Raw genomic sequence first — 27,266 nt, forward strand, 5'->3', positions numbered from 1 at the left:
AGCCATAATACTCTTTAAATTCTCCAGGTATAATTAATTTCCACATGCCGTTACATTAACCATTTAACCTTAAATGTATCTAATTCTCCTGCCTCAGCCTCCCGAGTAGCTGGGACTACAGGCGCCCACCACCTCGCCTGGCTAATTTTTTGTATTTTTAGTAGAGACGGGGTTTCACTGTGTTAGCCAGGATGATCTCGATCTCCTGACCTCGTGATCCGCCCGCCTCGGCCTCCCAAAGTGCTGGGATTACAGGCGTGAGCCACCGCGCCTGGCCTAGTTTTAGCATTTCTGTATTTTTTCAAACAGCAAATACTAAACACATGACCATTTTCTGGGAGTTAGGATTCCCAACTAACCCCTTTGAGTTCCAACATTCTGAGAGTCTTAAACAGCAGTTGGCCAGGGGTCCCAAACAGATGATCCTAGGAAAACAGGAGGCTGGGTAGGGGTAGGAATCTAAGGGCTCCTGTCTTGGTCTCAAAAATCCCAGAGTTTGAAGCAAGAAAGGGAAAAAAAAAAAGGCTCCAAAGTGATCAAACTGTTGCTACATTTATTTTCAACTTAAAACTTCATTATAAAATTTGCCAAGTAAACATGTCAAAAACAAAATTAAAAACAAAGTGTAGCTGATATCCAGAAACTGCAGCACTGTATTGATAACGGGCTCTTTTCATTACCAGGGAAAGAATTTAATGTCCTTCCTTCCTCCCCAAAAGCTTCCTTGGTGCAATCCAGTACAGAAAACGCTGGGACACCACTTTCTGATGCCAGGAGAAAAGCAAAATAAAAAAACTGCTTGCACACATTAGCACTGATAAAACAATGACAATTTCACTAAAAGAATGTTTAAAGACTACAAGACGCTAGAGCAAACCAACTTCATGATTGCATTAACATAAGCTAAGTTACATACACTTCAAATGCAGTACAGAATTAACACTGCATACCTAAATGGCTCATATATAAAATGTGTAATTAAAACCCAAACATATACACTATGTTTATTACATTCCCCTACATTTAAAGTACTGAGAACAATTTAACTCTGAACACAAAAGTTTAGTGAATTTGCTACTGTTCCATTACAGGACAATTAAAAATGAGACTATATCAACTTCACTAGAATTTAATTCCTAAAGCTACCTTATGCACATCTATTAAAGAAACGACTTTAACCCCTTAAGTTGTTTTTAAGATAGCACTCCTTTACAGGGAGTAAAGTTTTGTAAATATAAAGGATATATAAAAAATACAGTATAAACTGCATAAGCTTAACAGTAGCAAAAACACTGAACTTTTAAAAAGTCAAAAATATATAAAAATATTAGCCTGAAATGGCAAATTTTCAAACACCGATCTGTGTAAAAATGTTTTAAATATTGATGTTACTCCAAAAATATATACTTATTCTATCTTTTTTCTATTTGCAACAGTTTATAAAGGCAAACAAACACCTGCAATTGAGGTAGCAAAGCCAAATTCACAAACTTTGGATCAAGAAAAATACCCTTCCTATGTTTTAACGGCATCTTCTATACAATAGTGAATGAATTCTAATTGTTCCAAAATTTTTAATTCACATTACTTTACAAAACTTTAAAATACTGAAAATGTTTTGTTAAAAAGACAGTCCTGACAATCATCTCACATTCAAAATACTGTACAAAAAAATCTGAAGTCACCATATATTACAAAAAACTAAGCTATGTATTTACATTTTCAAATGTAGTTTTAGAAGTTGAGGTTAAGCCAACTGCTACAAATTGTCTCCCTTAAGCAGTGTCTGCTAATAATCTCATTGCTCTTCACTTTCAGCATTTAATAATAGGCCCTTCTTTTTGCTTTCAAATTATATAATTAGTAAAGGATTTAAAGAAAAACATGAAAATTCTATTCTCTTACTGAATAAAACATAAATGTACTTTAAATGGAACAGTGTTTTCATTTAAGAAAAGCCAACTGGCAAAAAAAAAAATCAAAATTTGAAAAGTAATCAGAAACCATAAACATCAATAGTATTCTTCACAGTACATTTATATTAAGACTGTCCTGTTTTCAGTGTTTTAAGGGTTGAAAATTTCCCATTAAAATGCAAATTCTCACATCCTTACTGGTATTTTTCCTATGTTAACTATAATTTAATAAAAGTAAACACGGCTATATTAAAAGATCAACTACTGGGCTCTATAGTCCTGACTCAAAAAGAAAAAAAAAAATTTACAGATCCTGTCAGTGCAACAAAAGGAAGTTTTGGATTTTTTTCCTTGTTTTCGCAAATGGCAGCTGGAATTGCAGGAGTATTTTGTAGATAAGCCAGAAGAGCATTAGTAGATGTATGGAAATATACGGTAGGGCACACGCTGACAGTACTTTTCCCAAGCCACGCCGTATTTCTTCTTACAGTGGTACTCGTCACGAGCTTCTCGGTGGACAAGCAACATGGTGAAATAAATTACGTAGAAATAAGGCAGAATGTGGTTAAAACCTGTGGTTAATAATTAATAGTACATAGTATTAGATATTTTTATTATCACTACGATGTATTTTTTCCTGCTTTCCCCCAAATTCTCTAAAAATGAACCACAAGGTACTTCATTTTCTCTAATAATGAGGAGATTAAATCAGACTGTAAAATCCCACTGGGAAGTGGCAGAAGGTCATATCTAAATTAGAAGCTACTCAAAGACTGATGAAACCATTCTAACAATCCATCACAATCAAAACATCTGTCCTCATAGTTAATACACATCTATTTCTCGCCCTTCTTCCCCCAGCGAAGAAGAAAAACTGCTGTCCTCCACCACAGGCCGGGCCACCAAACAGGCAGCAGGCACGGGCCAGCTCCCCGACCTCCACCAGCTCCCCTGGATCCCCCTGCTCCCCAGTTCCCCCAGCTCCCCCGGCTCCACCGGTACCTCCAGCTCCCCCTGATACCCCAGCTCCCCAAGCACCTCCGGTTCCCATAGCTCCCCGTTCCCCTGCTTCCCCAGCTCCCCATGAGGCCAGACACACAGAAAAACAGAATCTCCTTCTCTTCTTAAAAACCAAAGTTTTTCCCAATCTAGGTACACTGAATCATGAATTAAGAAGCTGAATTAATTTCTATATATTCTACTTAGAAAAAAGCTATCAGGCACAGTTGAAAACTTAAAATACTGCTTTTAGGCTTAAAGTAAAACTTCAGGCTCTGTGAATTCCCAATTCCCCTCAGAAGCCAGAGGAGCTTCTACAAAGGCCAACCTCACAGTAGAAAAGGGGGACAAAAAGACTCACCCACCTTGGCCACACTGTCCCACACAAAGGACACACACACACACATCTTTCTGGCGGCTAAACGGTCAAACTAGCACTCTTCTGAAATGCTTACCACATGGGAGGGACCACGCCAAGGCCATGATGAGATCACCCAAGTAATTGGGGTGGCGAACAAAGCCCCACCATCCAGAAACTAGAAGATTTTTTCCCGTTGAAGTATGAATGGTTTTTAAATCTATTTAAAATAAAAGTACATTTTTAATGATGTCGAGACAAAAAGAAAAAACCTTCATGTAATATATACAATATAAACATAAATCAATACTTACGTGCAAGCTTTGGATCACTGGGATTTTTCCGGAATGCATTTTTCTGAGAATTTGCACCTCGGAAGATTACATAACCACAAACTGCAATTTTAAAATATTTTCCTATGTTAATACCTTAGTTATACTCTAATGCTTAATAGCATCTGTAATTTCTCTTAAAAATGATTTCTATGCTCTGAGGAAATTTCCAAAGCAGACTCCTAGGCTCAAGAGATCCTCCTGCTTCAGCCTCCCAAAGTACTGGGATTATAGGCATGAGCCACCGCACCTGGCCTGATTCTTAAGAACAACTCAAAAACTCTAAATCCCACTATGTAAAAAGATGGTAACCCTTCCGAAATCTATCACACTACCTTAATCATCCACCTAGGAAACACTCTGAAGGCAAAACAAATATAGTTATATCCATGAAAGAGATAAACTCTAAGACAGCCTACATTACAATAAAATCAATACTAGAGTTCAGTATAATCAAAATTACAAGCTATATCATCTGTTAGTTATACCTACTGGCCATGGCACAAACATTTTATTATCAAACACTAGCTTAGAATCAGCACCAGAACATACTGCACTTTAAATACATGCTGAATCCCACTGTAAGTCTACAAGTTCCTAATTTTATCCGAATTTCAGAATGTCAAAAATCAATTTATCACTGACATTTAACTATTATATAGTCGATCCTCAATACACTAGTAAGAGAATAACTTTACTTCCTGTTTTGGTTTGAATGTGTCCTCCAAAGTTCATGTGTTGGAAACTTAATCCTCAATGCGAGTGTTGAGAGATAGCACCTTTAAGAGATGATTAGGTCATGAGGGTTCTGCCCTCATGGACAGATTAATGTGGCTATCACAGGAGTGGGCTCAGTATCTCGAGTGGGTTTGTTATAAAAGTATGTTCAGCCCCTCTTGCTCTTCCTCACTCTCTTGCCCTCCCTCACTCTCTCCTGTCCTTCCACCTTCCACCCTGGGATGCTGCAGCAGACGGGGTCTTGCCAGATTCCTGCACCATGCTCTTTCACTTCCTGGCCTCCAGAACCATGAGCCAAATAAATTTCATGACAAATTACCCAGTCTCAGCTATTCTGTTTGAGCAACACAAAACAGACTAAGACATTCCCCATTTTTAGCTGAGCTATAAAATACACTGTCTTGAATAATAAAATGGATGACATGGACAACCAAACCACTGGTGAAACTAAATCTTAATTTTAACCAATGGTTTGAATTTCTTCTTCTACCACTGATACTAACTAGTGTAGCAAAACTATCTGTATTTGAAGTTCACTGCTAATTTTCCCTGCCCAGCCTCTAGTAGAAGTGTTTACTGAACAGCGTAAGGACAACGAAAATTCATCCTGAAGTAAAATCCATGACTGGCCCTGGTGGACCGCAGCTGCAGCCAAACTGGACTTCTCAGTCTTCCCCACCCTCATCTCACACTTCCCCACCACACGCTCTTGCTGAGCTGTTCCCAGTGCTTGACTTTTCGATCTCCCCATCCCATTTTACCCTCTAAAACTCAAATCGAACACCATATCCTCCGATAAGTTCAAACTAACGCTCCCCAGAAAGAAGTTCTCTCTCTCTACCTTTAACACCCATCATCTAAGCCCCTCTTAGCGCTCACTCACACACCTCACAGCAAGGTAGGAATGTCTTATTTCTCCTGTTAGAATGTGAGCTCTATGAAGGCAAGACAAATCTTCCTACTTTATAAAATGCCTACCAGAAAAAGCAGGCACTCAAGAGAAAAGACGTATGGTTACCAAATTAAAACAACTTAAATTTATAAAATTTAAAAGCAAGATGGTTTAAAATAATCTGTTTCAAGTACTACTGAGAACCCAAGTACGAACCATCCATTCTCTTTGCAAAAGGCAGATTTTTTATTACTCATCATAAATGGCTTCAAATTGAGCTAATGCTGACCATTCAAAATGGCATGTTTCAAGTATGTAGACAGCAGAGCATAAAAGCCTCAGTACATAATATTTAATAAATTAAACTGAGACTAAAATTAATACTCACGTTTCAGAACAATAATTAGATAAGCCATTGGCCAAGACACTTCATTTGGATGACCGACTAAGTAAAAGGCTTGGAAGCTGTAAATAAAAGGAACCCACACCAAGTCTCCAAAAGCCAGCATGAATCCAAATCCATCGTGGATGATGTCCATGGTAGTCAACAACGCTTCCTATAAGGATACAGATGGGGAAAGGGAGAAGGAGCTTCTACATTTAAAGTATTCAAATAAAGTATTAGTTTACAGGCAAATGTATAAAGTGCTACGGGCGGGTCCACAACCAACATTTTTTTGTTAAAGGGGAGGAGAGATCTGGTTCCCCTGGCCTGCTAGGTCTTTCTGCCATCACATTCTCCTGTCACGCCAGCCTCTCGCTCATGCTCCCGAGATAACAGATCTCTAAAGCGTTTCCCATGCCCCCATGCCCAGGCCCTCCCCTCTGCTGGCAACCCCTCCTCCAACCTCCACATAGGCCCTACACCCTGTGCTGCCCCCCGACCTGCTGCTCAGACCTGGGAACTTCTAAGATGTCACCACCCACCAGTAAGCTGCAGTAATTGGGTTACTGTACTTGTCTAGTCACTCTCCACTACACTAAAAGCCTCTAAAAGACAGAGGCTGTGTGTTTTCACCTTTGCCACCCCAGTACCTAGCACACTGCCCGCCATGGAGAGACGTGTTCAAAATCTGTTTGCTGAAGGAATAAGATCACCAACTCTTTTTGTTTCAATTCCACATGGACCAATCTAATTTCTGTTTATAATCTGGCATTTCATGTAGATTTTCCACAGAAGAAATTAAGCTGCCTGGCAACATGGTGAACTGACAGCTTCGCTTCTCATGTAAATTAATAAAAGTGCAGTACTCCCTATTGATTTGGTTAGCACGAGCCAGATCGCCTCTGGACCAGGACACAGGCAGGCCAGACTCTAGAATACGGAGACACCACCAAGATCAACACTCTGAAGGTCTGGCCTGAGGGAATCTCTAAACTACCCGGAACCTCAATACAGACCACTGATGTAGAAATATTAGCCAGTATAAGCTCTGTTGGAGAATCAAAGTTCTAGGTTAAAGAAAAAGAGTGGTACCTCCAAATAGCATTTTTTTCCAGAAAAGAAAGCAAATAGGCCACAGAACAGAAAAACAGATGTCACATGGAACAGAAAAACCAATCTCACAAAATCTAGCTCCTTAGGCTTACACTCTTTAGTTACCAGAGTACTTTATTCTCTTTAAAAAAAAAAAATTGACAAGTAATAACTATACATATTTATGGGGTACACAGTGATGTTGCAATACATGTAATATATAGAAATCCAATCGGTAATTAGCATATCCATCATCTCAAACACATTATTTCTTTGTGTTAGGAATATTCAATATCTTTCTAGCTATTTCAAACTATGTATCACTGTTAACTATAGTCATCCTACAGTGGTACAGAATACTACAACTTAGAACTTACTCCTCCTATCGAGTGGTGATTTTGTATCCTTTAACAAACCTCTCCCTATCCTTCCCTTCCCCCTACCCTTCCCACCTTCCCATATCCTCTGTTCTACTTTATACTTCTATGACATCAACTTTTTTAGTGCCCACATGTAAGTGAGGACACACGGCGTTTTAACTTTCTGTCCCCAAGAGTGTCTTATTCTTATCTCTCAAGGCCTGTGATCTGATTCCTGGTCCAAAAGAGGATAAAAATGACAAATTGGTGGGAGCAGATAAAAACAGGTGTGGTGAGTGGCAGTGAGAGGGCAAAGGGTAAGCACCCAGTGCCAGGTCAGGGGAGGACCTTAGCCCCACCAGCTCCTGAGCCCCAAGGCTTTCAAAGGACGGCTCAGAGGAAGGGTCATACATATTTAAACTGGTAGTCTCAGTTTTCTTAAGGTATAGCACATTCTTGAATACAGAGGGATTTCTATCAAGTGACCTGACAAAAGTTATTAAGCTCTGCTAATTGCCCAGTGGCATGCCAGAATGCTAAAGAAACCATAAAATACAATCTTTCCTCAAGAAGTTTATCATCATCTGGCTGAGATACTGAGAACAGACAGAAAACAATTTCCCAACTCTAGTTCTCTACCCCTGGGGCTATGTTAATATTGCCTTAAGCGTTTTGCCTTAAGATGCAAAAAATTTTAACAGAAGTCAATGTTTGGCTAAATCTATAGAAAATATGAACTTCTAAGCCAATTAAAAAGTGATGACCACAACATGGCAGAAAGCTATTAATAGAAGAAACCAGAAGAAATAATCACTGATCAATGGAAACCTACTAGAAAGGAAGGTTTAAAGAAGCCTCTGAGGTGAGCAAAACTGTGAAATATCATTTGATTTGCAAACTGTATATGCTCTTTTGGCGATTCATTCTAAAACAGCAAACAAAGCTACACTGGTAATAGTGCATTTACAAAACAGCTGTTTTTTAATTTCAAAAACATGTTTAATTTTGGGTCGACTTGGAATTTTTAAAGTCAATTTGTAGTGCTATCACCACCTTCACAGCTTCCCAAGCTCTGAGCCAGGGTCTGTGAAGTGGTAGGAGTGCAACAGGAACCCATAATTAGCGGATAGCACTAATCCCACCACTTGTAATTGAGGTTTACCTCAAACTGGCCCTAATCTTCCTACATAACAAGAAGATCATCGAAACACCACTATCAAACTTGCGAAGTTGCTCTGACTAAATATTCTCTGCGATTTTGCATAGAAGGCCAAAATTAAAGACCAGCCGGCAGGGGTTGGGGAGATATATAGTATTGATGACCAAATAATACAATTTTTTTAAATGTTTCAGGCTCAAAGAGAAAAGGTCTTCTCTCAAAATGTCAGCAGATTGTCCCAACAGACTGTCATTAAAACTTGTTTTGGAACATTGTGATGTACAGCTGCCAGATTTGTTTTTAATATGGAAAGAAAACTAGACTTGGAATTTGGAGATAATTACAAAGATAACAGTAAATATGATCAAAATACTTGTAAAATAAGCCTGAAGAAGACAAAATTTTTAAAAGGAATATGCTGGCTGAGACAGAGAAAACAAACAAAACATTTACCAGTCTTCAACTAGTAGAAAGACTAATCAATGTATGAAAAAACACACGAGATGGAAACTTAGCCTTATTTCAACTGGTTTCCTCAATGCATCTTGATTTCTCATTTTACATTCATCTAATTAGAGCTAGTCTTTGTATTTTAAAACATTAACAATAAGACATCTCCCCCATTATTTAAAAACTAGGTGACTCTTGACAATCCAAGAAACACCATTCTAATTTAGTAATAATCCATCCATTTTCATGTGATACCACAATTACCACCACCCACAAAAACAAAATCAAGATCCACCAATCTTAAATATTTAGAATATTACTTTTAAACACAAGAACAGCTGATAAACACCGAAGCACTCCCAAACGCCTAGAAACTTCCCACCTGTCAGCGCTCCCTCGTCAGCTTCGCATGGATGGCGTCATCCTCCTCACAAGCAGCCTTGGAGGCAGGCCGTGCTCCCCTCACTTTGTGTGCAAGAAGCCGAGGCTCTGACAGGTCACTCACCCACTCAAAGCCATCTGACTCCAAGGCCTCGGCTCTTAAAATTAATTACCTCATTCCAGAGAGCATCCACCACATAGAGAAGCTGGAAACTATTAACTAAAATCATGGCCAAGGATGGAACAGCGCGGTCCTGTATTTTCATTTCAGCCAAAAGCATCACCAAGTTAATAACCACCTGAAATAAAAGGGGAAAGTATATAGCCTCAAAGCACCTCCCCAGAGACCTTAGCACTACACAGGCATGAGTGAGCTTCACAGCTGAGACACCTGGCAGACGCCACCTTAACTCCTGCCCGCCACCAGGAATAAGACATCCCAGCACCACGGGCCCCTGGACCCAATGCACTGAGAAGGACGCAGCTATCATTTGTGTTCCTGTCACAGTGGGTAACTTCACCCCAATCAAAGAGAACACTAGAATGACCCAAACTGAGGGACACTCTTAAAAAATAACCAACCAGTACTTTCCAAAAAGTATCAAGGTCATGAGAGACAAGGAAAGCCTAAACAACTATTAGACTAGAGAAGACTAAGAAGAAATAACAACTAAATGCATTGTGGAGTCCTGTCGAGCTTTCTGGAACAGAAAAAGGACAACAGCGGAAAAACTGGTGAACTTGACTGAGGCCTGTGGACCTGGGAACTAATGCTGTCGCTATGTTAATCTGCTGTTCTTCATCATTACACTGTGGTTTCCTCCAAGGTTAACATTGTGAGAAACAGAATGAAGGGTGGAAGGGAACTCTTTGCTCTATATCTGCAACTCCAAGCCTAAAACTAGGTAAAATTTAAAAAGGAGGAAAATGCCTTTTTTCTTACATTAATTCATCCACACTATCACTTTCCTACATAAATATAAACTGATATAATAAAAATAAAGCAAAGAAAAGTTACTTAATTTGTCATAACCTGTAACAGGGCATCTTAAACCTCTGGAAAATACTTACGAGAAAATATTTTGATAGATTTATGGAAAGCCACAATTATCCCTAAAAATATACCATCCACTGCTTATTTTTGAATGGTCTACATTTCTTTCTAGCAACTAATTAGACCTATTGAATTGAAATTTAGAAAGAAAAAAAAAACAGACATACCCATCCAATCAATCCGGGGCGCAATTCACAAAAGTATTTGAGATCAAAAGTACCAATTCGAGGGTTTAATTCACGGCCAATGAAGAAATCATAGACAGCATTTCCTGAGAAAGGAAAAGTGTTTAACCAAACAGTGTCCCAAACCCAGTCAGGAGGCTTTAAAACGGCCCTGCTGCCCACTACCCAGGCTCACAATTCAACTGCCTGCCAGAGCCTGAGCAAAGCTCTGGTGAGAGGCAGACAGGACGGTACAGACGAGGGGAGCCAGGAGATGCCTGCCCAACTCAAAGGGCAGTTGCTACAGCCTTTGGGGGAGCCGGGGGCCCAAATACCCCAGGTTTCTTTAAAAAGTTAACCAAAGCCGGGCGCGGTGGCTCACGCCTGTAATCCCAGCACTTTGGGAGGCCGAGGTGGGCGGATCACAAGGTCAGGAGATCGAGACCATCCTGGCTAACACGGTGAAACCCCGTCTCTACTAAAAATACAAAAAATTAGCCGGGCGAGGTGGCAGGCGCCTGTAGTCCCAGCTACGCGGGAGGCTGAGGCAGGAGAATGGCGTGAACCCCAGGGGGCGGAGCCGGCAGTGAGCCGAGATCGCGCCACTGCACTCCAGCCTGGGTGAAAGAGCGAGACTCCGTCTCAAAAAAAAAAAAAAAAAAAAAGTTAACCAAAATCATGGGGGCCCCCCAAAGGACTTTACACTCCATTTTTTTAGATAGGCGACTTTCTTTTATATTTAAATACTTTAGGTCAGCATCAACCAATTTGTAACCTCTCGTTTCTTTTGTTTTTTGTTTGTTTTGTTTTGAGATGGAGCCTCGCGCTGTGGCCCAGGCTGGAGTGCACTGGCACAGTCTTGGCTCACTGCAACCTCTGTCTCCCACGCCCAAGCGATTCTCTTGCCTCAGCCTCCCAAGTAGCTGGGATCGTAGGTGTGCGCCACCATGCCCAGCTGATTTTTGTATTTTTAGTACAGACGGGGTTTCACCATATTGGCCAGGCTGGTCTCAAGCTCCTGACCTCAGGTTATCTGCCCGCCTTGGCCTCCCAAAGTGCTGAGATTACAGGCGTGAGCCACCTCGCCCGGCCAGTAACCTCTGTTGTTTTTTGTTTTTTTAAAGAGTGTTTACTATTTTGGACAAAGAAATAATATTTGTCATAAGTCAAAATGCCTGTAAGTTTACTAAACGTCTTACTGTCATCAAGCAACTGCAAAAAAAAGAAATGAATAAGAAAGTATGAAGGAAAAGCAAAAACATTTCCTTTCTTTAAATTCATATCTCTTTAACTTTTTTCTTCATCTTTTCATTTTTTCTTACTTCATTTCCCAAAAAAGAAGTTAGAAAAAAAGCAATCTACTCAAATCTGGAAATGGCTGCTGGAGGGCTCTGGGACGCATTCATCCAACACGCGATTCATCACTGCTCACCAGAGCTGGCAGGCGACAGGTCGTTCCGGGGCGCTTTCAAAGAGTGCATGTAGAGATACACACTCAAGACCACACAAAAAACAGTGGCCGCAAGTGCAAACTGAAGAAAATGACTGTACACATAATGCAACTCTACGCCCTGGAAGAGAGATGTTCCGATGACTGCAGATGTCAGGATAAAAGCATAGAATCCTTTAAAAAAAAAAAGGAAGGGGAAAATTAATGTTAACCCAAGGCTCACATGAAACTTATGCCACTATGAAACAATGCAATGTTCATTTTTAAAGTCTTAATTTCATTATTCAGACTAAATACACACAAATATGCAAATAAGCAATGTCCTGACGTATAATTTTCAATATACATACCATTATCTCTTGTAGAACTTTCCAAATAGTTTAACATATTGATTCTTTTTCAGTTCAAATGGTCATTATTTGCTTTTAATTAAAGGAAAACAGACAAGAAGTGCAACCTGAAAATTCCCACAATCCAAACTCTCAGGCACAAAGTCAAATGGCTAATTATTAACAGAGCTGGGCCAAACACACATTTTAAAGTCGAATGCCATTACCTAAGGGGAGGGTATTATGCATCCACCAGGGGTCAAGCACCGAGCTAGGTTGGTAGTTACAAAATTATAAATATTTATACTTAACCAAGTTGTCAATAATGGTTTCAAAAGATTCTAGTAAAACTCTATTATCCAGAACAGAGATCTTAACACGCCACCCGCAGAAAGATGCCACAACACAAATGCCCGAGGCCAGGCAGGGGACTGCGAGTACCTGGGGTGGTAGGGACAGCAGGTAGGGACATTCAAGTGCAATGCCAAGTTAAAAAGCACCCGCCCTGTGAGGCTCCACAGAACTCTCGTTCCGGGCTAGTCCTGCTGCCACACAGAAAGGCTCACTGGAAGATCCAATTTTTTCTTTTGGCTAAAGAAATAGTTTTGCTTTCAAGGGAGCTGAGTGCCTCAAAGAGCTGTGCTCCTAAAAAGTCATCAAATCACATTTGGATAAACGGTCAAAAGCAAAAAAGGGGTAGCTGTTATTTATATGAGAATTCTAAAACCAAACCTTTTGTAAAGTAAAATAGTTGTCTCAAATTATCTGAATCCACATTTTCCACAAATACTCCAAACAATAACTTCTAATTTTAAATTCTGACTTTTAAAAATATTCATTTACCTTTCATAAAATGTACATTTTAAAAAAGAATGGTTAGACAAAGCAGTCTTTTGCTCTCAAGCCTATGTGGATTAAAAATAATCATCCAACATGTCTTAGGAACCTCCTTAGTTAATAATCGTAAAATCTCAAAAACAAATCTCAATACTTGAACCAGAGTAATTAGATGAGGAAATTTTTAAAAAGGATCAAGCAACTTGGCCAGCCACTCCCCCAGTGGCTCCAAGAGCTCCATGTCCAAGTACTGTGCTCAGTCTCTGAATGTACCACACCCCTCAGAGGGAAGTGAAAATATAACACAAGGCTACTTAGAAAAGAATCGGTGCCTACAGAGAAACACACAAAACACTGAAATATCAAAGGACCTGGCAGCAAAGTCAACAACCCACCTCGCCCCAGACTCACCTTCCCTGGTATGGCAAGTGAACCACCAGAGGGAGGGAGGGTGCCAAAGGTTCTAAAACTTGCTCCATCAGCAAAGAATTTGGTAAAAGCAACAAAAAGTCTGACAATACCAACGACAAGTATTAAGCACCCACCAGCGGTCAGACGCTGGAGCTGGGGAGACGCCTTATCACATGACTGGCAATAAAAGGCAGAAGGTGTCTAAACTATCTTTGGCTTCCCCGTTGGAACCCAGCAGAGTGATTGCAGACAGAGTAGATGCTGGGTAAGTCTCTAAACAAAGTATCCAAAGTTAGAAAATGAAGAATTGAAAGGATAAAAAGTTCAACCATTAAAATATATAATGTAATTCTCAAGAAAAGGAAAACACTCTACTCCATCTCGTCAAATGGAAAGTCATTCAAGGAAGACTACCAAATAGATCTGTACTTTGCCAAAGTCTTCAAATGGCAAAGCTGGACTGATGCACTCAGCACATGCCTTTATAGTGCCGGACCCAGAGGGAGCAAGGTCTACCCATTTATTGAGCTGCCCAGCAAGCTCACAACTCATCCATCTAGCACTCACATATGAATGAGTACCCACTACATGCCCATTTTCCTGGCACCAAGGGTGTCACAATGAACACAGCCAAGTCCTAGCCCATGAAGCCACATTCTAGTGGAGAGACCCTAATGAAGAGACAAATATACTGATGTGTGGAGGCACAAATGTCAGACAGAAAAATAAAACAGAGCAGGGGAGAGAAAGGAACCTGAAGGCTTCTCTCAGCAGAGACGAGATAGAGGTGAAGATGCAGGTGTCAGACATTTGGGGGTAAGTTCTCCAGGCAAAGGCCCAGGAAGAGTGTGTGACGAATATTCAAGGGACAGGCCAGAGGACATGAGCAAGGACAAGAGCAGCTCATGCAGCAGGAGTGACCTGGATGCCCACATCCGTGTAACACCTCAGGTGATAAAATCCTAGACAAGCGCAATGATTTCTAACAGTGATGAACACTATTAAGAAAATAAAACTGGAAAGTAGACAAGAGTGACTAAGAGGCTATGTTACTTTACATGGCATAATTTATACAAGTTGGCTACAGGTATAAACAGTTTCCCTTCCGACTACTAAAAGATAATTTACCACTTACTACTCTGGTCTAACCAGCTTTAACAAAGAGTTTGACACTTAGAAGTTTAAGCTATCAAATCATCAATTTGAGTCTTAAAAAAAGAAAATCACCATTTAATCTATACTTGAGTCTTCTTCCATCAATAAGAGGCGTTCCTTCTACAACCTTAAAAGAAAAAAAATTTACAAATTTACAAAGCACATCACCATCATATATACATATATACACACACACATATATATAGTCTAATATCACTTAATTTTCAACACGCCCAAGAAGGAAGATATCTTGTAATAGGGAAATTTAGTAATATGTTTCAAAAAACCTAGTGGCAAGCCCTTTAATGATGCGATTCCACCTTCAGGAATTTATCTTAAATACCAATTCAGTAATGACTTCCTAGTGTAGGATCAAGCAACTGCAACAGCCACGCTCCCTGCAACACTCCTGTGTACCCCCTCAAGACTAAATGTGCTTAAATGCCTTTATATCTAGCGGATCCCTAGCTCAAACATCTACCAATGGCTGCCCACTGCTTACAAAGTAACAGTACGATTCCATTGTCTTCCATTTGTGGGGTCCTTTTCAATTGGGCTCTACCCTGTTTATCCACTCTACTATGACCCAAGTGCTATTTGATGACGCATACTCATATGCTTACTTGGTCTGCTATATATTATATATACATTGCCCATCCAGTTATTTAACCATTTCATGTGATTCTTTTATCTGCAATAAGAGACTGTGAGAAACCAGGTGTGGTGACTCATGCCTGTAATCCCAGCACTTTGAGAGGTCAAGGTGGGAGGATCACTTGAGTCCAGGAGTTGGAGACCAGCCTGGGCAACATGGTGAAATCCCCTCTCTACAAAAATACAAAATACAAAAATTAGCCAAGCCTGGTGGCATGCGCCTGTGGTCCCAGCTACTCGGGAGGCTGAGGTGGGAAGGTGACTTCAGCCCAGGAGGAGGAGGTTGCAGATTGTGCCACTGCACTCCAGCCTGGGCGACAGACCAAGACCCTGTCTCGACAAAAAAAAAAAAGAGAGACAGAGAGAGAGACTGTGAGCACGCATCATGCATCAGAACCACCTCCTCTCTTCATTCGGCATCACCCACAGCATTCAGCACAGAGACACCCACAGGTGTGGTACCCAACTAAACTGGCTGAGTAAAAAGTCCACTTGCCTAATGCAGCCACATTTTACCCCACAAAATAACTATTCAGAAGTGTAGCAATTCATTTCAAACTGTAAAATATAAATATAGTATCATTTGCTCTGGGCTAAACTACTTTATCCTATCATTAGCTACAGATTTCATTAGCTAGCATTCCTCCTCTCCCAGGAGAAATGTAAAAGCTGTTTGAGATCACAGGATTAGTAAAATCCCACATGCTAATTTCAGATGATCCTCATCTATTAAAGGAGTCTAGTAAATGCTGTGTTGGGCTTTAATCTGTGAATATATAGATCCAAATACACAGTCAGCCCTCTGTATCCATTGGATCCACATCCATGGATTCAACCAACCAGATCCAAAATATTTCGGAAAAAATTGCATCTGCTCTGAATATGTACAGACTTCTTTTTCTTGCCATTATTCCCTAATACAGTATAATAACTATTTACATGGCACTTACGTTGTATTAGGTATTATAAGTAACCTAAAGGTAACAAAGTATACAAGGAGGATGTACACAGGTTACATGCAAATACTGCACTATTTCTTATCGGGGACTTGAGCATCCTCAGATTTTGGTATGTACAGGAGGTCCTGGAACCACTCCTCAAGGATATCAAGGAATGACTGTATAATATTAATATATATTTTAATATATATGCTTTTAGTCACTTTAGTCTATGAGTATATACATATATGACTTTAAACACCAAAACTGCTTTCCTTGATACTCTGAAATCACCTTACCCTAAATGAATCTGAATTTAACTGTAGAACCTTACCGTAAAAATGACTGAAGGTCTTTATCACAAAAATCCTTGCTAGAGCCACTAAAGTTATGGTCTCACTCCACAGTATTAAGCCTGCAGCTCTACACTCCTGTCACTGGCATTCACCAGTAAAACTGATCCTGTGGTTTACAGACAGTTGGCAAACTTGCAAAGCCCTAAGAATAAGATCTTTAAATAAATTATTTATTACTTAAGGAATCTCACGTTTCTTTAAATATATCCAAGCAAAGGATTCTACTGAAAGAAGAAAAAACTACACCTAGCAACGGAGAGACAAACTTTAAAGATATTGCAGGAATCTTAAAACAACATAAAATGTTCTTGACAACAAGCTTCTGAAAGAGATGAAAATTAGAAACTTTTCATATTTTTAAAGTAAAAGATGTAGACTAAAGTCCATCGAGCCCAGTAGCCTATCAATTAATCATTTAAAATGCTGCATCTGAAATGACACAGACTAAGAGTGAATTTTTTTTCCACAGCAACCTCCACTAAGAGTCGGCTACTTTGCAAAATAGCCTATTCTTTTCTATTTGGTTTGAAAAGTTACACAAGAAATCTCAATCAGATTTTTTTTTAAGTTCCTCTTAATAAGCAAGTGTTATATAAACAACACAAGAGAAATGGCTTCATGAACTAAGTTTTGGGAGTTATGACCAACAACAGCCTCTAACCTTTAAACTACTGTAAGGCTGGGCAGCATGGCACAGGCCTGTGGTCCCAGCGACTCAGGAGGCTGCGGCAAGAGGATCACTTGAGCCCAGAAGTTGGAGACGCGCCTGGGCAATATAGTGAGACCTCATCTTATTAAAACAAAACAGAATTACCATAAACGTACCTTTCCAATTGGCAGTAGGTAGAACAGGACTTGAATCAAAAACCACAGGAGGTAGACCCCAAATACTCTGGTTTCCCATAACTCATACAAAGCTGGCAAAGGCGGAGGGAAATTCAGAAGACTGGGATCTTTCTGTTTACACATCAACAGCAACAGGAAGAGGAACACAGGCAGGCCAAACATGATGAGAAACACACCTGCAAACAATTCATGAACATTCGAGGCTCAAATTTCAATCTGGTTTATTTATTTAAGAATCATGTTAGATTTTTTAAGATCAGAACTCATATCTGGCTAGCTGGCTGAAACCAATTTCTAATGTACCATCAAAAACTCCCATCTCTACCTGTCACCTCTGGTGGCCTGGCAACCATGGGCATCAAAGTAGTAAAATAAATAAACAAATAAATAAATAAATAATTAAAAAAAAAAAAAAAAGAAAGAGGTCCAACACTTGAATAGCTACACCCACCTCAGCAACCAAGCTCTAAAACATTTGACCTCCAACCACTAAGGAGCAAACGTGTTGAAACTCCAGCAAACTGAAGATCAGAACATCTAAAAATTATCAGCCTAATCTTAACAAAAAACTTTATATTCCTCAGTTTCTAACAATTAAAATAGTGTCACGTTCATGTAATGTGTGCAGATTTTAAGTGATGCTGGACAGCATCTGTAACAGACCAGCTAGCCAAAGATTGTAACAAAATACAAAGCAATTAAGCCATGCAGGATTTTGAGCCATTTAGACAGGAAGTTTTTTCTTTCACTAGCTCATAAAATTTCATCAGTTCCACCCACTTAATAACTCCAAAACTGCACACTTCAGATCTTTGACCCTCACAATCAACCTGCCTAGCAGGTAGGGCAGCCTCCGGGATCCCATTTTATGCAGGTAGCTGAGGCCTGCTGCTAGGCCCTGCCGCCTCAGGTCTGATTCAAACTCCCAGATCAACCTTCCTTTATCACTTCTTTGTACTTCTGTGCTCAAAACCTCTGAACAGACAGTTTTAAACACAGCTACAATGGCATTCTTTCTACTCCATAATCCCCCAAAATGCTCCCACCTCAGGCCTTTGCACCCACTGTTCCTTCTCTGGAAGGCTCTTCCACAGGTTCCCACCAGGCTCATTACCTTGCCTGCCTCAGATGTCTTCAGAGAGGCCTTTCCAGTTCACCTTGTGGCAACCACCCCTAGCCCACCCCACCTGCCCTCTCTGGGCCCAGCTCTGAGGCCTACCAGGTACTCCTCCAAACTCCAAGTCCTTTGCCCGGATGGGGGTCACTTCAAAGGTTCTCACTGCCAGTTCTTTTGCAACGAATTTTTCTTCCTTAGAATCTATTTCTTTTAATTTGACTTCTTCTCTTCTTGGACGAAGGCTATACTGTGTAGCTATGTAACTGCTTTCTTGTGACAAACTGAATTTTTCCTAAATGAAAAATTTAAAAATTAAATATCTGCAGTGAACAACTACCACTAATGCTACTGCATTAACTATTTTAGCATCTCGATACAGCTGTACACTAAGAATAAATTTGTGAAATTATATTCAGTCTTAAGGACAGAATTTTAGAACAGGTTATAAAATATTACAATTTTCAGTGTGCTTCTCAAGGGAGAGTCACTTTTAACCAAAAAAAAAGAAAAAAAACCAACCAAGATGAAAGTGAACACTTTCCCACCTGTGTATTTTTATGAGGTACGTCATTTCTCTCAATGTGCTCAGGCTCCCCATTATATCTGCTGATGCTATTTCCAAATGGCTTCTAAATTGAAGAATATAAACATTTAATCAAAAGAACTGTAACTTATTATAAAGAAACATGATGGTAAAAACTTACTATTTTGGAATCAAGCAATAAAACAGATTTTTCACAGCCTTAATTCTGAAGAATTTAACCCTCATTTTGTTAAAAATGAAAAGGAATAAAACTGACTAGAATTTCCCAGTCTCTGAAATATTGGATAGATTTCTACATAAAATCTTTCATCTGGCCAGGCACGGTGGCTCACATCTGTAATCCCAGCACTTTGGGAGGCCAAGGCAGGTGGATCACCTGAGGTCAGGAGTTCAAGACCAGCCTGGCCAACATGGTGAAACCCTGTCTCTACTAAAAATACAAAAAATTTAGCCACGCGTGGTAGCGGGCGACTGTAATTCCAGCTACTTGGGAGGCTGAGGCAGGAAAATCTCTTGAACCCGGAGATGGAGGTTGCATTGAGCCAAGACCACGCCATTGCACTCCAGCCTGGGCAACAAGAATGAAACTCCGCCTCAAAAAAAAAAAAACTTTCATCTTTCCTGTAATTAGACTGAACGTTATAATTTCATTGATAGACTTTAGGGGTATTTACTATGAAAGGCAGAGAAAGCAAAAATTGGTAAATTAGTTCATTAACTGGATAAAAAACAAAAGAAAAGACATTCAAAAAGACATTCACTGCTCCAAAATAGCCAATAATGGAAAATTAAGAAATAGTGGATATTTAGGCAATACACAGTAGGCCCAAGGCTTTACACTGTAAAAATATAGCAGTCTCTAAATATTAAAAATGAAAGGCTAACAAACTATCACACAGCATCTGTTCCTGGAGTCCCTGCGTGGTAAAGAGAGCCACTAATAGTTACAATGTTCAAATCCAAAATGTAAGTTAGAACAGTAAGTTGAAAATGGTTGACAGCCACATTCTCAAAAAAAAAAAAAAAAAAATTATAATACTCAGAATGAGAAACTGGGCATTCATACACTGATACTACTATAAACTTTCTTGATGTAATCTGGCAATATGTATTAAAAGCCTCAAATGTGCACCATACAGCTGACCTAGCAGTTCCACTTGTAAGAATCCATCCTAAGGAAATAATCAGATGTTATATAAAAATACTTGTTTGTCAGAGTGAAAATATGGAAGGAAAAACACTAAATGTCTATCACTGAGGGAGCTGACTTTAACAATTAAGTTACAGCTATACAATTTACCATATATCTATACCATAGAATACAACAAAAACGATGTAGAAAAATACACTCTGAAAGGTTATCCCAATATTTTAAAATCTCTTAAAAGCTGACTACAGAGCAGTACGTATATAATCCAGTTTTTAAAGTTTATTAAAAGTCTGTTGCCAGGCGCGGTGACTCATGCCTGTAATCCCAGCACTTTGGGAGGCCGAGGCGAGTGGATCACAAGGTCAGGAGATCGAGACCATCCTGGCTAACACGGTGAAACCCCGTCTCTACTAAAAATACAAAAAATTAGCCAGGCATGGCGGCAGGCGCCTGTAGTCCCGGCTACTCCGGAGGCTGAGGAAGGAGCATGGCGTGAACCCAGGAGGCGGAGCTTGCAGTGAGCTGAGATTGCGCCACAGCACCCCAGCCTGGGCGACAGAGAGAGACTCTGTCTCAAAGTCTGTGTGCATTCTACCCAGAAAAGAGGTTAACATTAAGTGAACAGAAGATTACTTTTATTCCTTTTACTTAACATACTTTATCTTTGGTCTACTACCTAAAATATTCTTTGTACAAGATCTACAGGCTTCATGCACCGTTATTTCAAAGCTTACATCTTGAAAGTAATTTCACTGAAATCATCATATTTGAATAGGTAAAGTGATCAAGTATAATGATGCTAAGAGTAAGAATGTTTCTGTAATACAGGTTTGTGTTACCAATTCATACATGATATGAACTCTCATACACTGTAAAAACCTTACTCAGTTCAATCTACAAGCTACATCTATTTCAAATTTGAACACTGCTTTTTTAAAAACTAAAATATTAAATAGCATTTCTGGTAACTGAAGGACATTCTTTTCCATTGATATTTAAAACTTTCTATTCCAAACATTTGTTTTTTATGAAAACTTCCAAAGTCATCACCTTAGATTTGATGTTTCACTGACATTTTAATATTATTAACTGCAAGTAACTTGAGTAAACATATACACAAAGGGGAAGACAAAAGGCTGTATAAGGATAAACACAAGTACCAGAATCAGCGGAGTCAATTTAACTTCCACTTCCCTCCTTGCTTCCTTAATGTCGGCCTGGTGGGAAGCAGAAGCAGATCGGCGGGCACTTTTAGGTGGTCGACCAGGGGATCGGGAGCGTGACCTTGATCGACTCCCTCGGCGTCTGGAAGGGGAACTGGAAGTTGAGCCACCTTTCCTTTGCCTAAAGGAAGTTAAAGGCTAGAAAGGGGGAAGAAGGCAAAGAGCTTTACCACAAATCATAACACATACAGACAGACCCAAACTAGAAGAGGATAACAAAGGCAGGAACTGCTACCATTAACTCTAAAATCATCACGGGAAATCTTAGGATCTGAGAATGGATCAGATGAAGCCAACAGAAAATGCTTTCATAATGATCCATCTTTCATGAGACAAATGCAGCCTTTCCATTCCTGTTCTTTGAAGGTATTTCCATGAAATGAATGTATCTAAACCAATTAGCTGTACTTATTTCCAACACCATATGCAAGAAGGGTAATAATTAACATGGATTAAAACTGAGACAATAGGACAAAATAAATTAGCACACAAACCAAAAAAAAAACAAAAAACAGTACCACTGTTTCACTCTGAACAAAACACATAAGCAATCTTGAAAATAAAACATGAGCTTGGATGACTGGGAACTGTTTCACCGTGTCCCCACCTACTCCGAATCTCCTTACGTTGCTTCTAGGGATGTAGACAAATTATGCCCCAGGCTAAGTCCCTCACCCCAATTTTTGTGTGGCCTTCCTACTAAGAATGGCTTTTACATTCTTAAAGGATTACAAACGAAATCAAAAAAATAGTATTTCCTGAAGTGTGAAAATTATCCACAATTCAAATTTCACTGTCCATAAAGTTGTATTGGAACACTGCCATGCCTGCTCCCTTCCATACTGCCTGGAGCTGCTCCCATGAAGTCTAAAATATCGACTATCTGTCGCTTTATTCCTGGTCTAGAGCACTCAAAGTGTCATCCTCAGCCGTGGGTCCTAGAAATGCTCGTTACTAATCTGTGCAAGTACCAAAATTGAGAAATAGGTGTATGGAAATGTTTCTAGCATTTTGACAAAGTAATCTCATATCCATCGAATCTGATAGTAAAACTGTGAGTCGTTTATTTTGTATGTCTTTATTTTTCTAGTAACTCATTTTTATGGCATTTTATATAAATGTTTGTATACTACGGATCAGATATCTTAAAACCCAGGCCCTCACCAGACAGGTTGAAAAGCCCTGGGCTAGACTTGAATCTAATTAATGTCACTATCCTGATTAAATCCTTGGTGTTCAGGATGAAACCCAAACCCTTGGGCGTGGAATACAAAAGCCCCTCCAGCCTGGCTCCTGCTTAGCCCTCCACTACCACTTCCCGCTTCCAGCACTTGGCTGACTGTGTCCCCCAGACCCCCGACTTTGGCATACTGCCCTCTCTGCAGAAGCAGCCCCATCAACTGCTGTTTTTCCTGTTTGTTCTCAGCACTTGGCTAGGTGTCACTGCCTCTGAAAGCCTCCCCTGAAGCCCAGGGCTCTTCTCTACCCTTGATACACTCAACACCACCCACAGCAAACTCCAGACACAGAACGTAGTAAACCCAGGGGACCAACAGATGCAAATGGCTGTCTTTCCCAGTAAGTGTGAGCTTCTTGGGAACAAGGCACTATGCCTCATTCATACATTCCCAGAGCCAAAAACAGTATGTGACCCAAAGCAAGAGCTCAATCCTCTGCCTTCAAACCGAGCTGAACTGACTATCCTGAGCTTAGAAACCATACTTAGAGTTATTTCCCACTTACTGTAAACACACTCTGATAAACCAAAGGAGCTCTTACCTTAATATCATTCTCTTTCAATTCAAGCTCTGTTCCATCTTTATACTTTACAGTGTAAAGCTGGGAGGTGCTGTCGTGGCTCAGAATTTCTACTTCATAATAAAGTGAACTCCCAGGCCATCGACCTCTTACCACTTCACCATCGGCAAATTTCCTACTTGGCATTTTCTATAATTAACCTGAATAGTTTTAAAGAAAAAAATTTGAGTTGATACATACACAATTTATGTATTTCTCTTTTTCCACAGGCTGATCACTAAAATACAACTTTCCAGAATTGACTGGTCAGGTTTTTAGGGCCACAATGGCTACATTCAATCTCATTTGGAATCATTTTAGAGGATGATTTAGCCACTGCGGTATCTATGTAAGTGACACTAAAGATTAATTATAACAATGTATATAGGCGCCATAAGTTTACACTATGTAAAATGTTACCCACCTACCGTGATCATAGTTCTTGCTAATCAGAAAATGAGGCACAATGTCACAAAGGACACATTTTCTCATTTGTAAATTTGCGTATCAACTTACAATGGCTTTAAAAATGTATTTAATTGCATTTTTAACAAATTGCCTTTATTAAAAACAGCAAACTATAAACCAGACTGGGAAAATCAAGGATGTACAATTAACATGACCATAACCCAACAACAGGAAGAAAAATAATTCCAAGTCTGTAATGAATAAATTTGGGGGTTATTTAGCTTTCAACTCTTACAGCTAAAGTACAAATGCATACCAAGTAACTCTGCCAACCACCCACCTAAGCCAGGGTGGTTGCCTTCATCCAAGCTCACCTCTCTCAAGCCTACAGCAGACATCGACCCCCAATTATAACATTCTTTTCCTCTGATTTAAAACATGGCCCACAAAGCCCCACAATACTCCAAGAATCCATAAGCAATCTGCAAGAACGGCCACTTACGTGAGGCCTGTCTGCCACCCTTTTTGAAATATCAATTGATAGCTGGGTACTTCCAGCTGCCAGACAGTAATGCCGCTCCATCAGCTGACCAGCGGAATCACATTTCCACACAACAAAACCAGGGCTACCGACCTTCCCCAGGACCACATGAACTAGCTGGGGCCACGTCCAAGGGGCAGCCAGTAGGACAGATATGAGCTGTCCCCCAAATCACCTTCATTTCACCAACTAAGCACTTCTTGATGTGTTGTCCAAGCATATCAACGTACATTCCTCACTGGCTCCTGTTAAGAGCTGATGATACAATAAAAGCAACATTTAGGAACCTTTGAAGACTGTGGAATTAAGGAGAAAGTTGAATTACCTACCCCAAGGGAGTAGTGGGAGGGTGGAGGGGAGGCAGGGTGAGGGAGGCCTTTCTTAACCACCACATTTTTTCACTGTTAATCGTCTGAGAAAAAACTTAAGCTCTACTAGTTTACAGAGATGGCAGCTAGGTTGGTAGATGAAAGAAAACACAAGTACTTATCTGGTGATTAGAGGATGTCAGTCAATTAACACATTAGGTAAGAGAGCCAGCTTTCTTCCCTACACCTACCTGAGATTGGCATCACTGGGGTAATGAATGGGTTTGGGCTTGGAGTAGTGGGGAGGAGCCCACAAGTTTTCGGGATGAAGTCAGGCCTGGCTGAGTCACCTGAGGGGCGCTTAGGGAGCAGGGGGGCAGTGAACACCTCTGCATGAGGAAGGGCATAAAAACGGAAGGTGACAACATCCAGCTTTGCCTATTTCAACATTTAGCTCAGAGCCTCCAAGTACAAAGAAAGAGGAAGGAAATGTACCCTCCTTCTCTCTTCTCTTGAGCCCCCTCCTCCTCCCTAGGCCCCCCAAAATCAAACCACTCTTACTAGTACTAGCTCTCCTGCACTGGTCAGCCAGAGTTAAAAGAAGGCAATTATGTCTTCCTACAGGAAGATGCTCAAGTTGCAAAAAACTATCAACTTTTGAAATACAAGCCCTTCAGGACGCAGGGGCTACTTGAGGTTTTAAAAGACCCTTGAACAGTTTCTGCGTGTTCTTAAAAACTTATTTACTGGCATCTTTCCATTGCACTTACACACCACATACACAGTATCTGTGTAATATAAACGCAGGCCAGTGCCAAAAAGATTCTTATCAATTATTCGGGGTTAAACAAGTTAACGCATATGGTGGATATTAGGTCTCTAAAGCTTACTTTTTAAAAGAAGAATTAAGATTTGCTTGAAAAACAAACAAAATGAACCGGCATTCTTCTTAGAAGACCATTATCTTATACACAAATGTTCCAAAAGATGAAGCCAGCAACATGATGTGCACCCCCACTTTACACAAGATCCACACACAATTGTCAAACGTGAGGATACAGTGCAATCACATCCTAATACACTCCCCCACAGGAGTGAAATAGCCAGGATGGCACACAAAAGCCCCACATTTGTTCATGTCACTATGCACTCACCTACAGGAGTCAAGATACACACGGGCTTTTCTTACAAGAGATGTTTTAGGCAAGTGTGTTTGTAAAGAAAAATTTTGTTCACTGCACACAATGGCCTCATTCGCCATAAACAGGAAAAACACGGAGACCCTCAGGCTTTTCTCTATTAAGCCAGATGCCCGCTAACTTCACAGTTAACTGAAACTGCAATCCTCAAACATTCCAGCTCCGGTATGTTACTGTTTATGAACACAACAATTCTCTGCTCATTAGCATTACAGGGATCTCCAGCCATCTTTCCTTCACTTCTCCAAATTCATCTAAATGTGGCATAGAGCACGACGCTCGAATGAAGTTCGACAGCTTCCTTTTCACACCTGAGCCCCGGTAGCCCTACTAGGCAAAATGCAAACAGGAACCCCGGGCCTTGCTCCGCGCCCTTCGCTTCATGAAGCAACAGAAAGGCCACCTTCCTGGCTGTAAACGCAGAAGCGCCTTCTTCCCCATAAACATCCTTAGGCAGCTCATCATTCCCCTCCTGCTCGTTCTTCTCCCTCTTCCCAGGCAGCCTGAGAAACAAAACTTAAACTGGACTTGTTGCCTAGTCTAAATTAGGATCCCTCTGCTGTTCTCCGTAGCTCCACCTTCTCCTACACAGCAGTTACTACAATGCGTAACTACAGATCTACACGTGTTTACGTGCAAGGTCCCCGGAGGCCTGTTCACCCTGGCACTGCCCAGGCGCCGCGCCTCGCGCTGCAGGTGTCCACGCGCAGATCATGGTATCTACCGCGCCCTCGTGCGAACACCCGACCGGGCCCCGTAATCACTCGCGGAAAGCGCCTTCAACAAAGCCCTCCGCAAGCAAGTGCTTACTAAGTGCCCCTTGAGGCTACTGGCAGTGCGAGGCTGGCTGTCATTAGAACATTTTTATGAACCCTCAAAAAGGTGAAAAAGCACAGGACCGTGCTTTAGCAGGAACACGCACACCCGCCTAAATACCCGATTTTTGAGACTGTCCGGGCGAAGGAATTCAACGCATCGGAGCAGGCAGCCCTACAGTGTGCCTGGAGAATCACCACACCGCGACGACCACGACCCTCAAAGCCAGTGACAAGCAGCGCGAATCTAAGCCCACCTCGGCCGCAGCCCCTTCCCCGTCCCGCCAGGTCGCCGCGCCCTGTCCGCCTCCTACTGCAGGACCGCGGGGCCGTCTGCTCATCTGTCAGACGGGCGCTCCGAGGGGCCGGGAGCCAGACTGCGGCGGGGCAGGACAAAGACGCCCACGAACCCTCCCTGCCGCCGCCGCGCCACAGCCGCGCCGCGCCGCCAACATGGAGGGAAACGTCCGCAGTTTAAAACCCCCAGCTCCATTTCCGCAGCGGGCCCGGCTCGGGCGAGCTCCAGCCTCGCCTGCCGCCGCCCCGACCACCCGACTGGGCCAGGAAAGGCGAGGGGGCGAGGAGGGGAGCAGACGAGGAGGCGAGGAGAGGAAGGGAAGGCCGCCGCGCCAAGCCCCGCGCCCAGGGACCCCGGCCCGGCCGCTGCGCCGGCCTCGGGCCTCCTCCCTCAGCGGCCCCTCGAAGAACGCGCCGCAGGGAGCTGGGAGCAGGGCGGGGGTGGAAGCGCTCACCTGCGCCAGGCTCCGGCGGTGACACGGACGGCTCCCGGATAACAGTCGCACAGCAACCCGGCGGCAGCTCCGCGCGCGCGACGCTACCCGGCCGCGCTCTCGCGCCCCGCAAGCCGGGCGCGCGCCTCCCCTGCCCCGCCTCGCGGCGCTTCTCCCC

General features: G+C 41.4%; 2 protein-coding genes across 22 annotated transcripts in view; one reads left to right on the plus strand and one right to left on the minus strand.

Annotated features, from left to right (window-relative positions):
* DNAH14 (dynein axonemal heavy chain 14) overlaps positions 1-10,197 on the plus strand; it is a 59,400-nt gene extending 49,203 nt beyond the window's left edge. For 9 of the 17 annotated variants that reach the window (XR_010114601.1, XR_010114603.1, XR_010114593.1 and 6 more), the window contains 2 exons: positions 7,799-7,933; positions 8,425-10,197. The gene's annotated coding sequence lies outside the window, so the exon portion shown is untranslated. Of the gene's footprint in view, positions 1-2,777; positions 3,524-7,798; positions 7,934-8,424 lie in introns of those variants that run through there. The other 8 variants (XR_010114594.1, XR_010114604.1, XR_010114600.1 and 5 more) reach the window with 3 other exon arrangements.
* On the minus strand, positions 534-27,266 carry LBR (lamin B receptor). 5 transcript variants are annotated; one of them, XM_063613384.1, is made up of 15 exons: positions 27,110-27,251; positions 24,211-24,290; positions 23,069-23,247; positions 21,227-21,427; positions 18,918-19,001; positions 18,475-18,664; positions 17,235-17,431; positions 14,534-14,588; positions 11,712-11,903; positions 10,283-10,386; positions 9,235-9,360; positions 5,624-5,792; positions 3,588-3,668; positions 3,371-3,493; positions 534-2,488 (listed from the first exon to the last, which is right to left on the minus strand). In XM_063613384.1, the coding sequence occupies exons 3-15, from the start codon at positions 23,231-23,233 to the stop codon at positions 2,328-2,330; spliced, it is 1,848 nt and encodes a 615-aa protein (XP_063469454.1). In that variant the 5' UTR covers positions 23,234-23,247; positions 24,211-24,290; positions 27,110-27,251; the 3' UTR covers positions 534-2,327. The 5 variants fall into 5 exon arrangements, with proteins under 5 accessions (XP_063469454.1, XP_055089639.1, XP_063469456.1 ...); XM_055233664.2 differs by lacking the exon at positions 24,211-24,290 and having other exon boundaries at positions 27,110-27,266; XM_063613386.1 differs by lacking the exon at positions 3,588-3,668 and having other exon boundaries at positions 27,110-27,219.

The sequence above is a fragment of the Symphalangus syndactylus genome, chromosome 19, assembly GCF_028878055.3.
Source record: "Symphalangus syndactylus isolate Jambi chromosome 19, NHGRI_mSymSyn1-v2.1_pri, whole genome shotgun sequence".
NCBI classification, from domain to species: Eukaryota; Metazoa; Chordata; class Mammalia; order Primates; family Hylobatidae; genus Symphalangus; species Symphalangus syndactylus.

Excerpts from the sequence above, each read along its gene's own strand:
- LBR (XM_055233664.2), bottom strand. The coding sequence starts at position 23,233 with ATGCCAAGTAGGAAATTTGCCGATGGTGAAGTGGTAAGAGGTCGATGG. Across the intron at positions 11,904-14,533 it reads ACTCAAGTATAGATTAAATG|GATTCTATGCTTTTATCCTG; the intron begins GTGATTTTCTTT and ends TTTTTTTTAAAG. Across the intron at positions 3,669-5,623 it reads TCTAATTATTGTTCTGAAAC|TTTGTGGTTATGTAATCTTC; the intron begins GTGAGTATTAAT and ends TTAAAATTGCAG.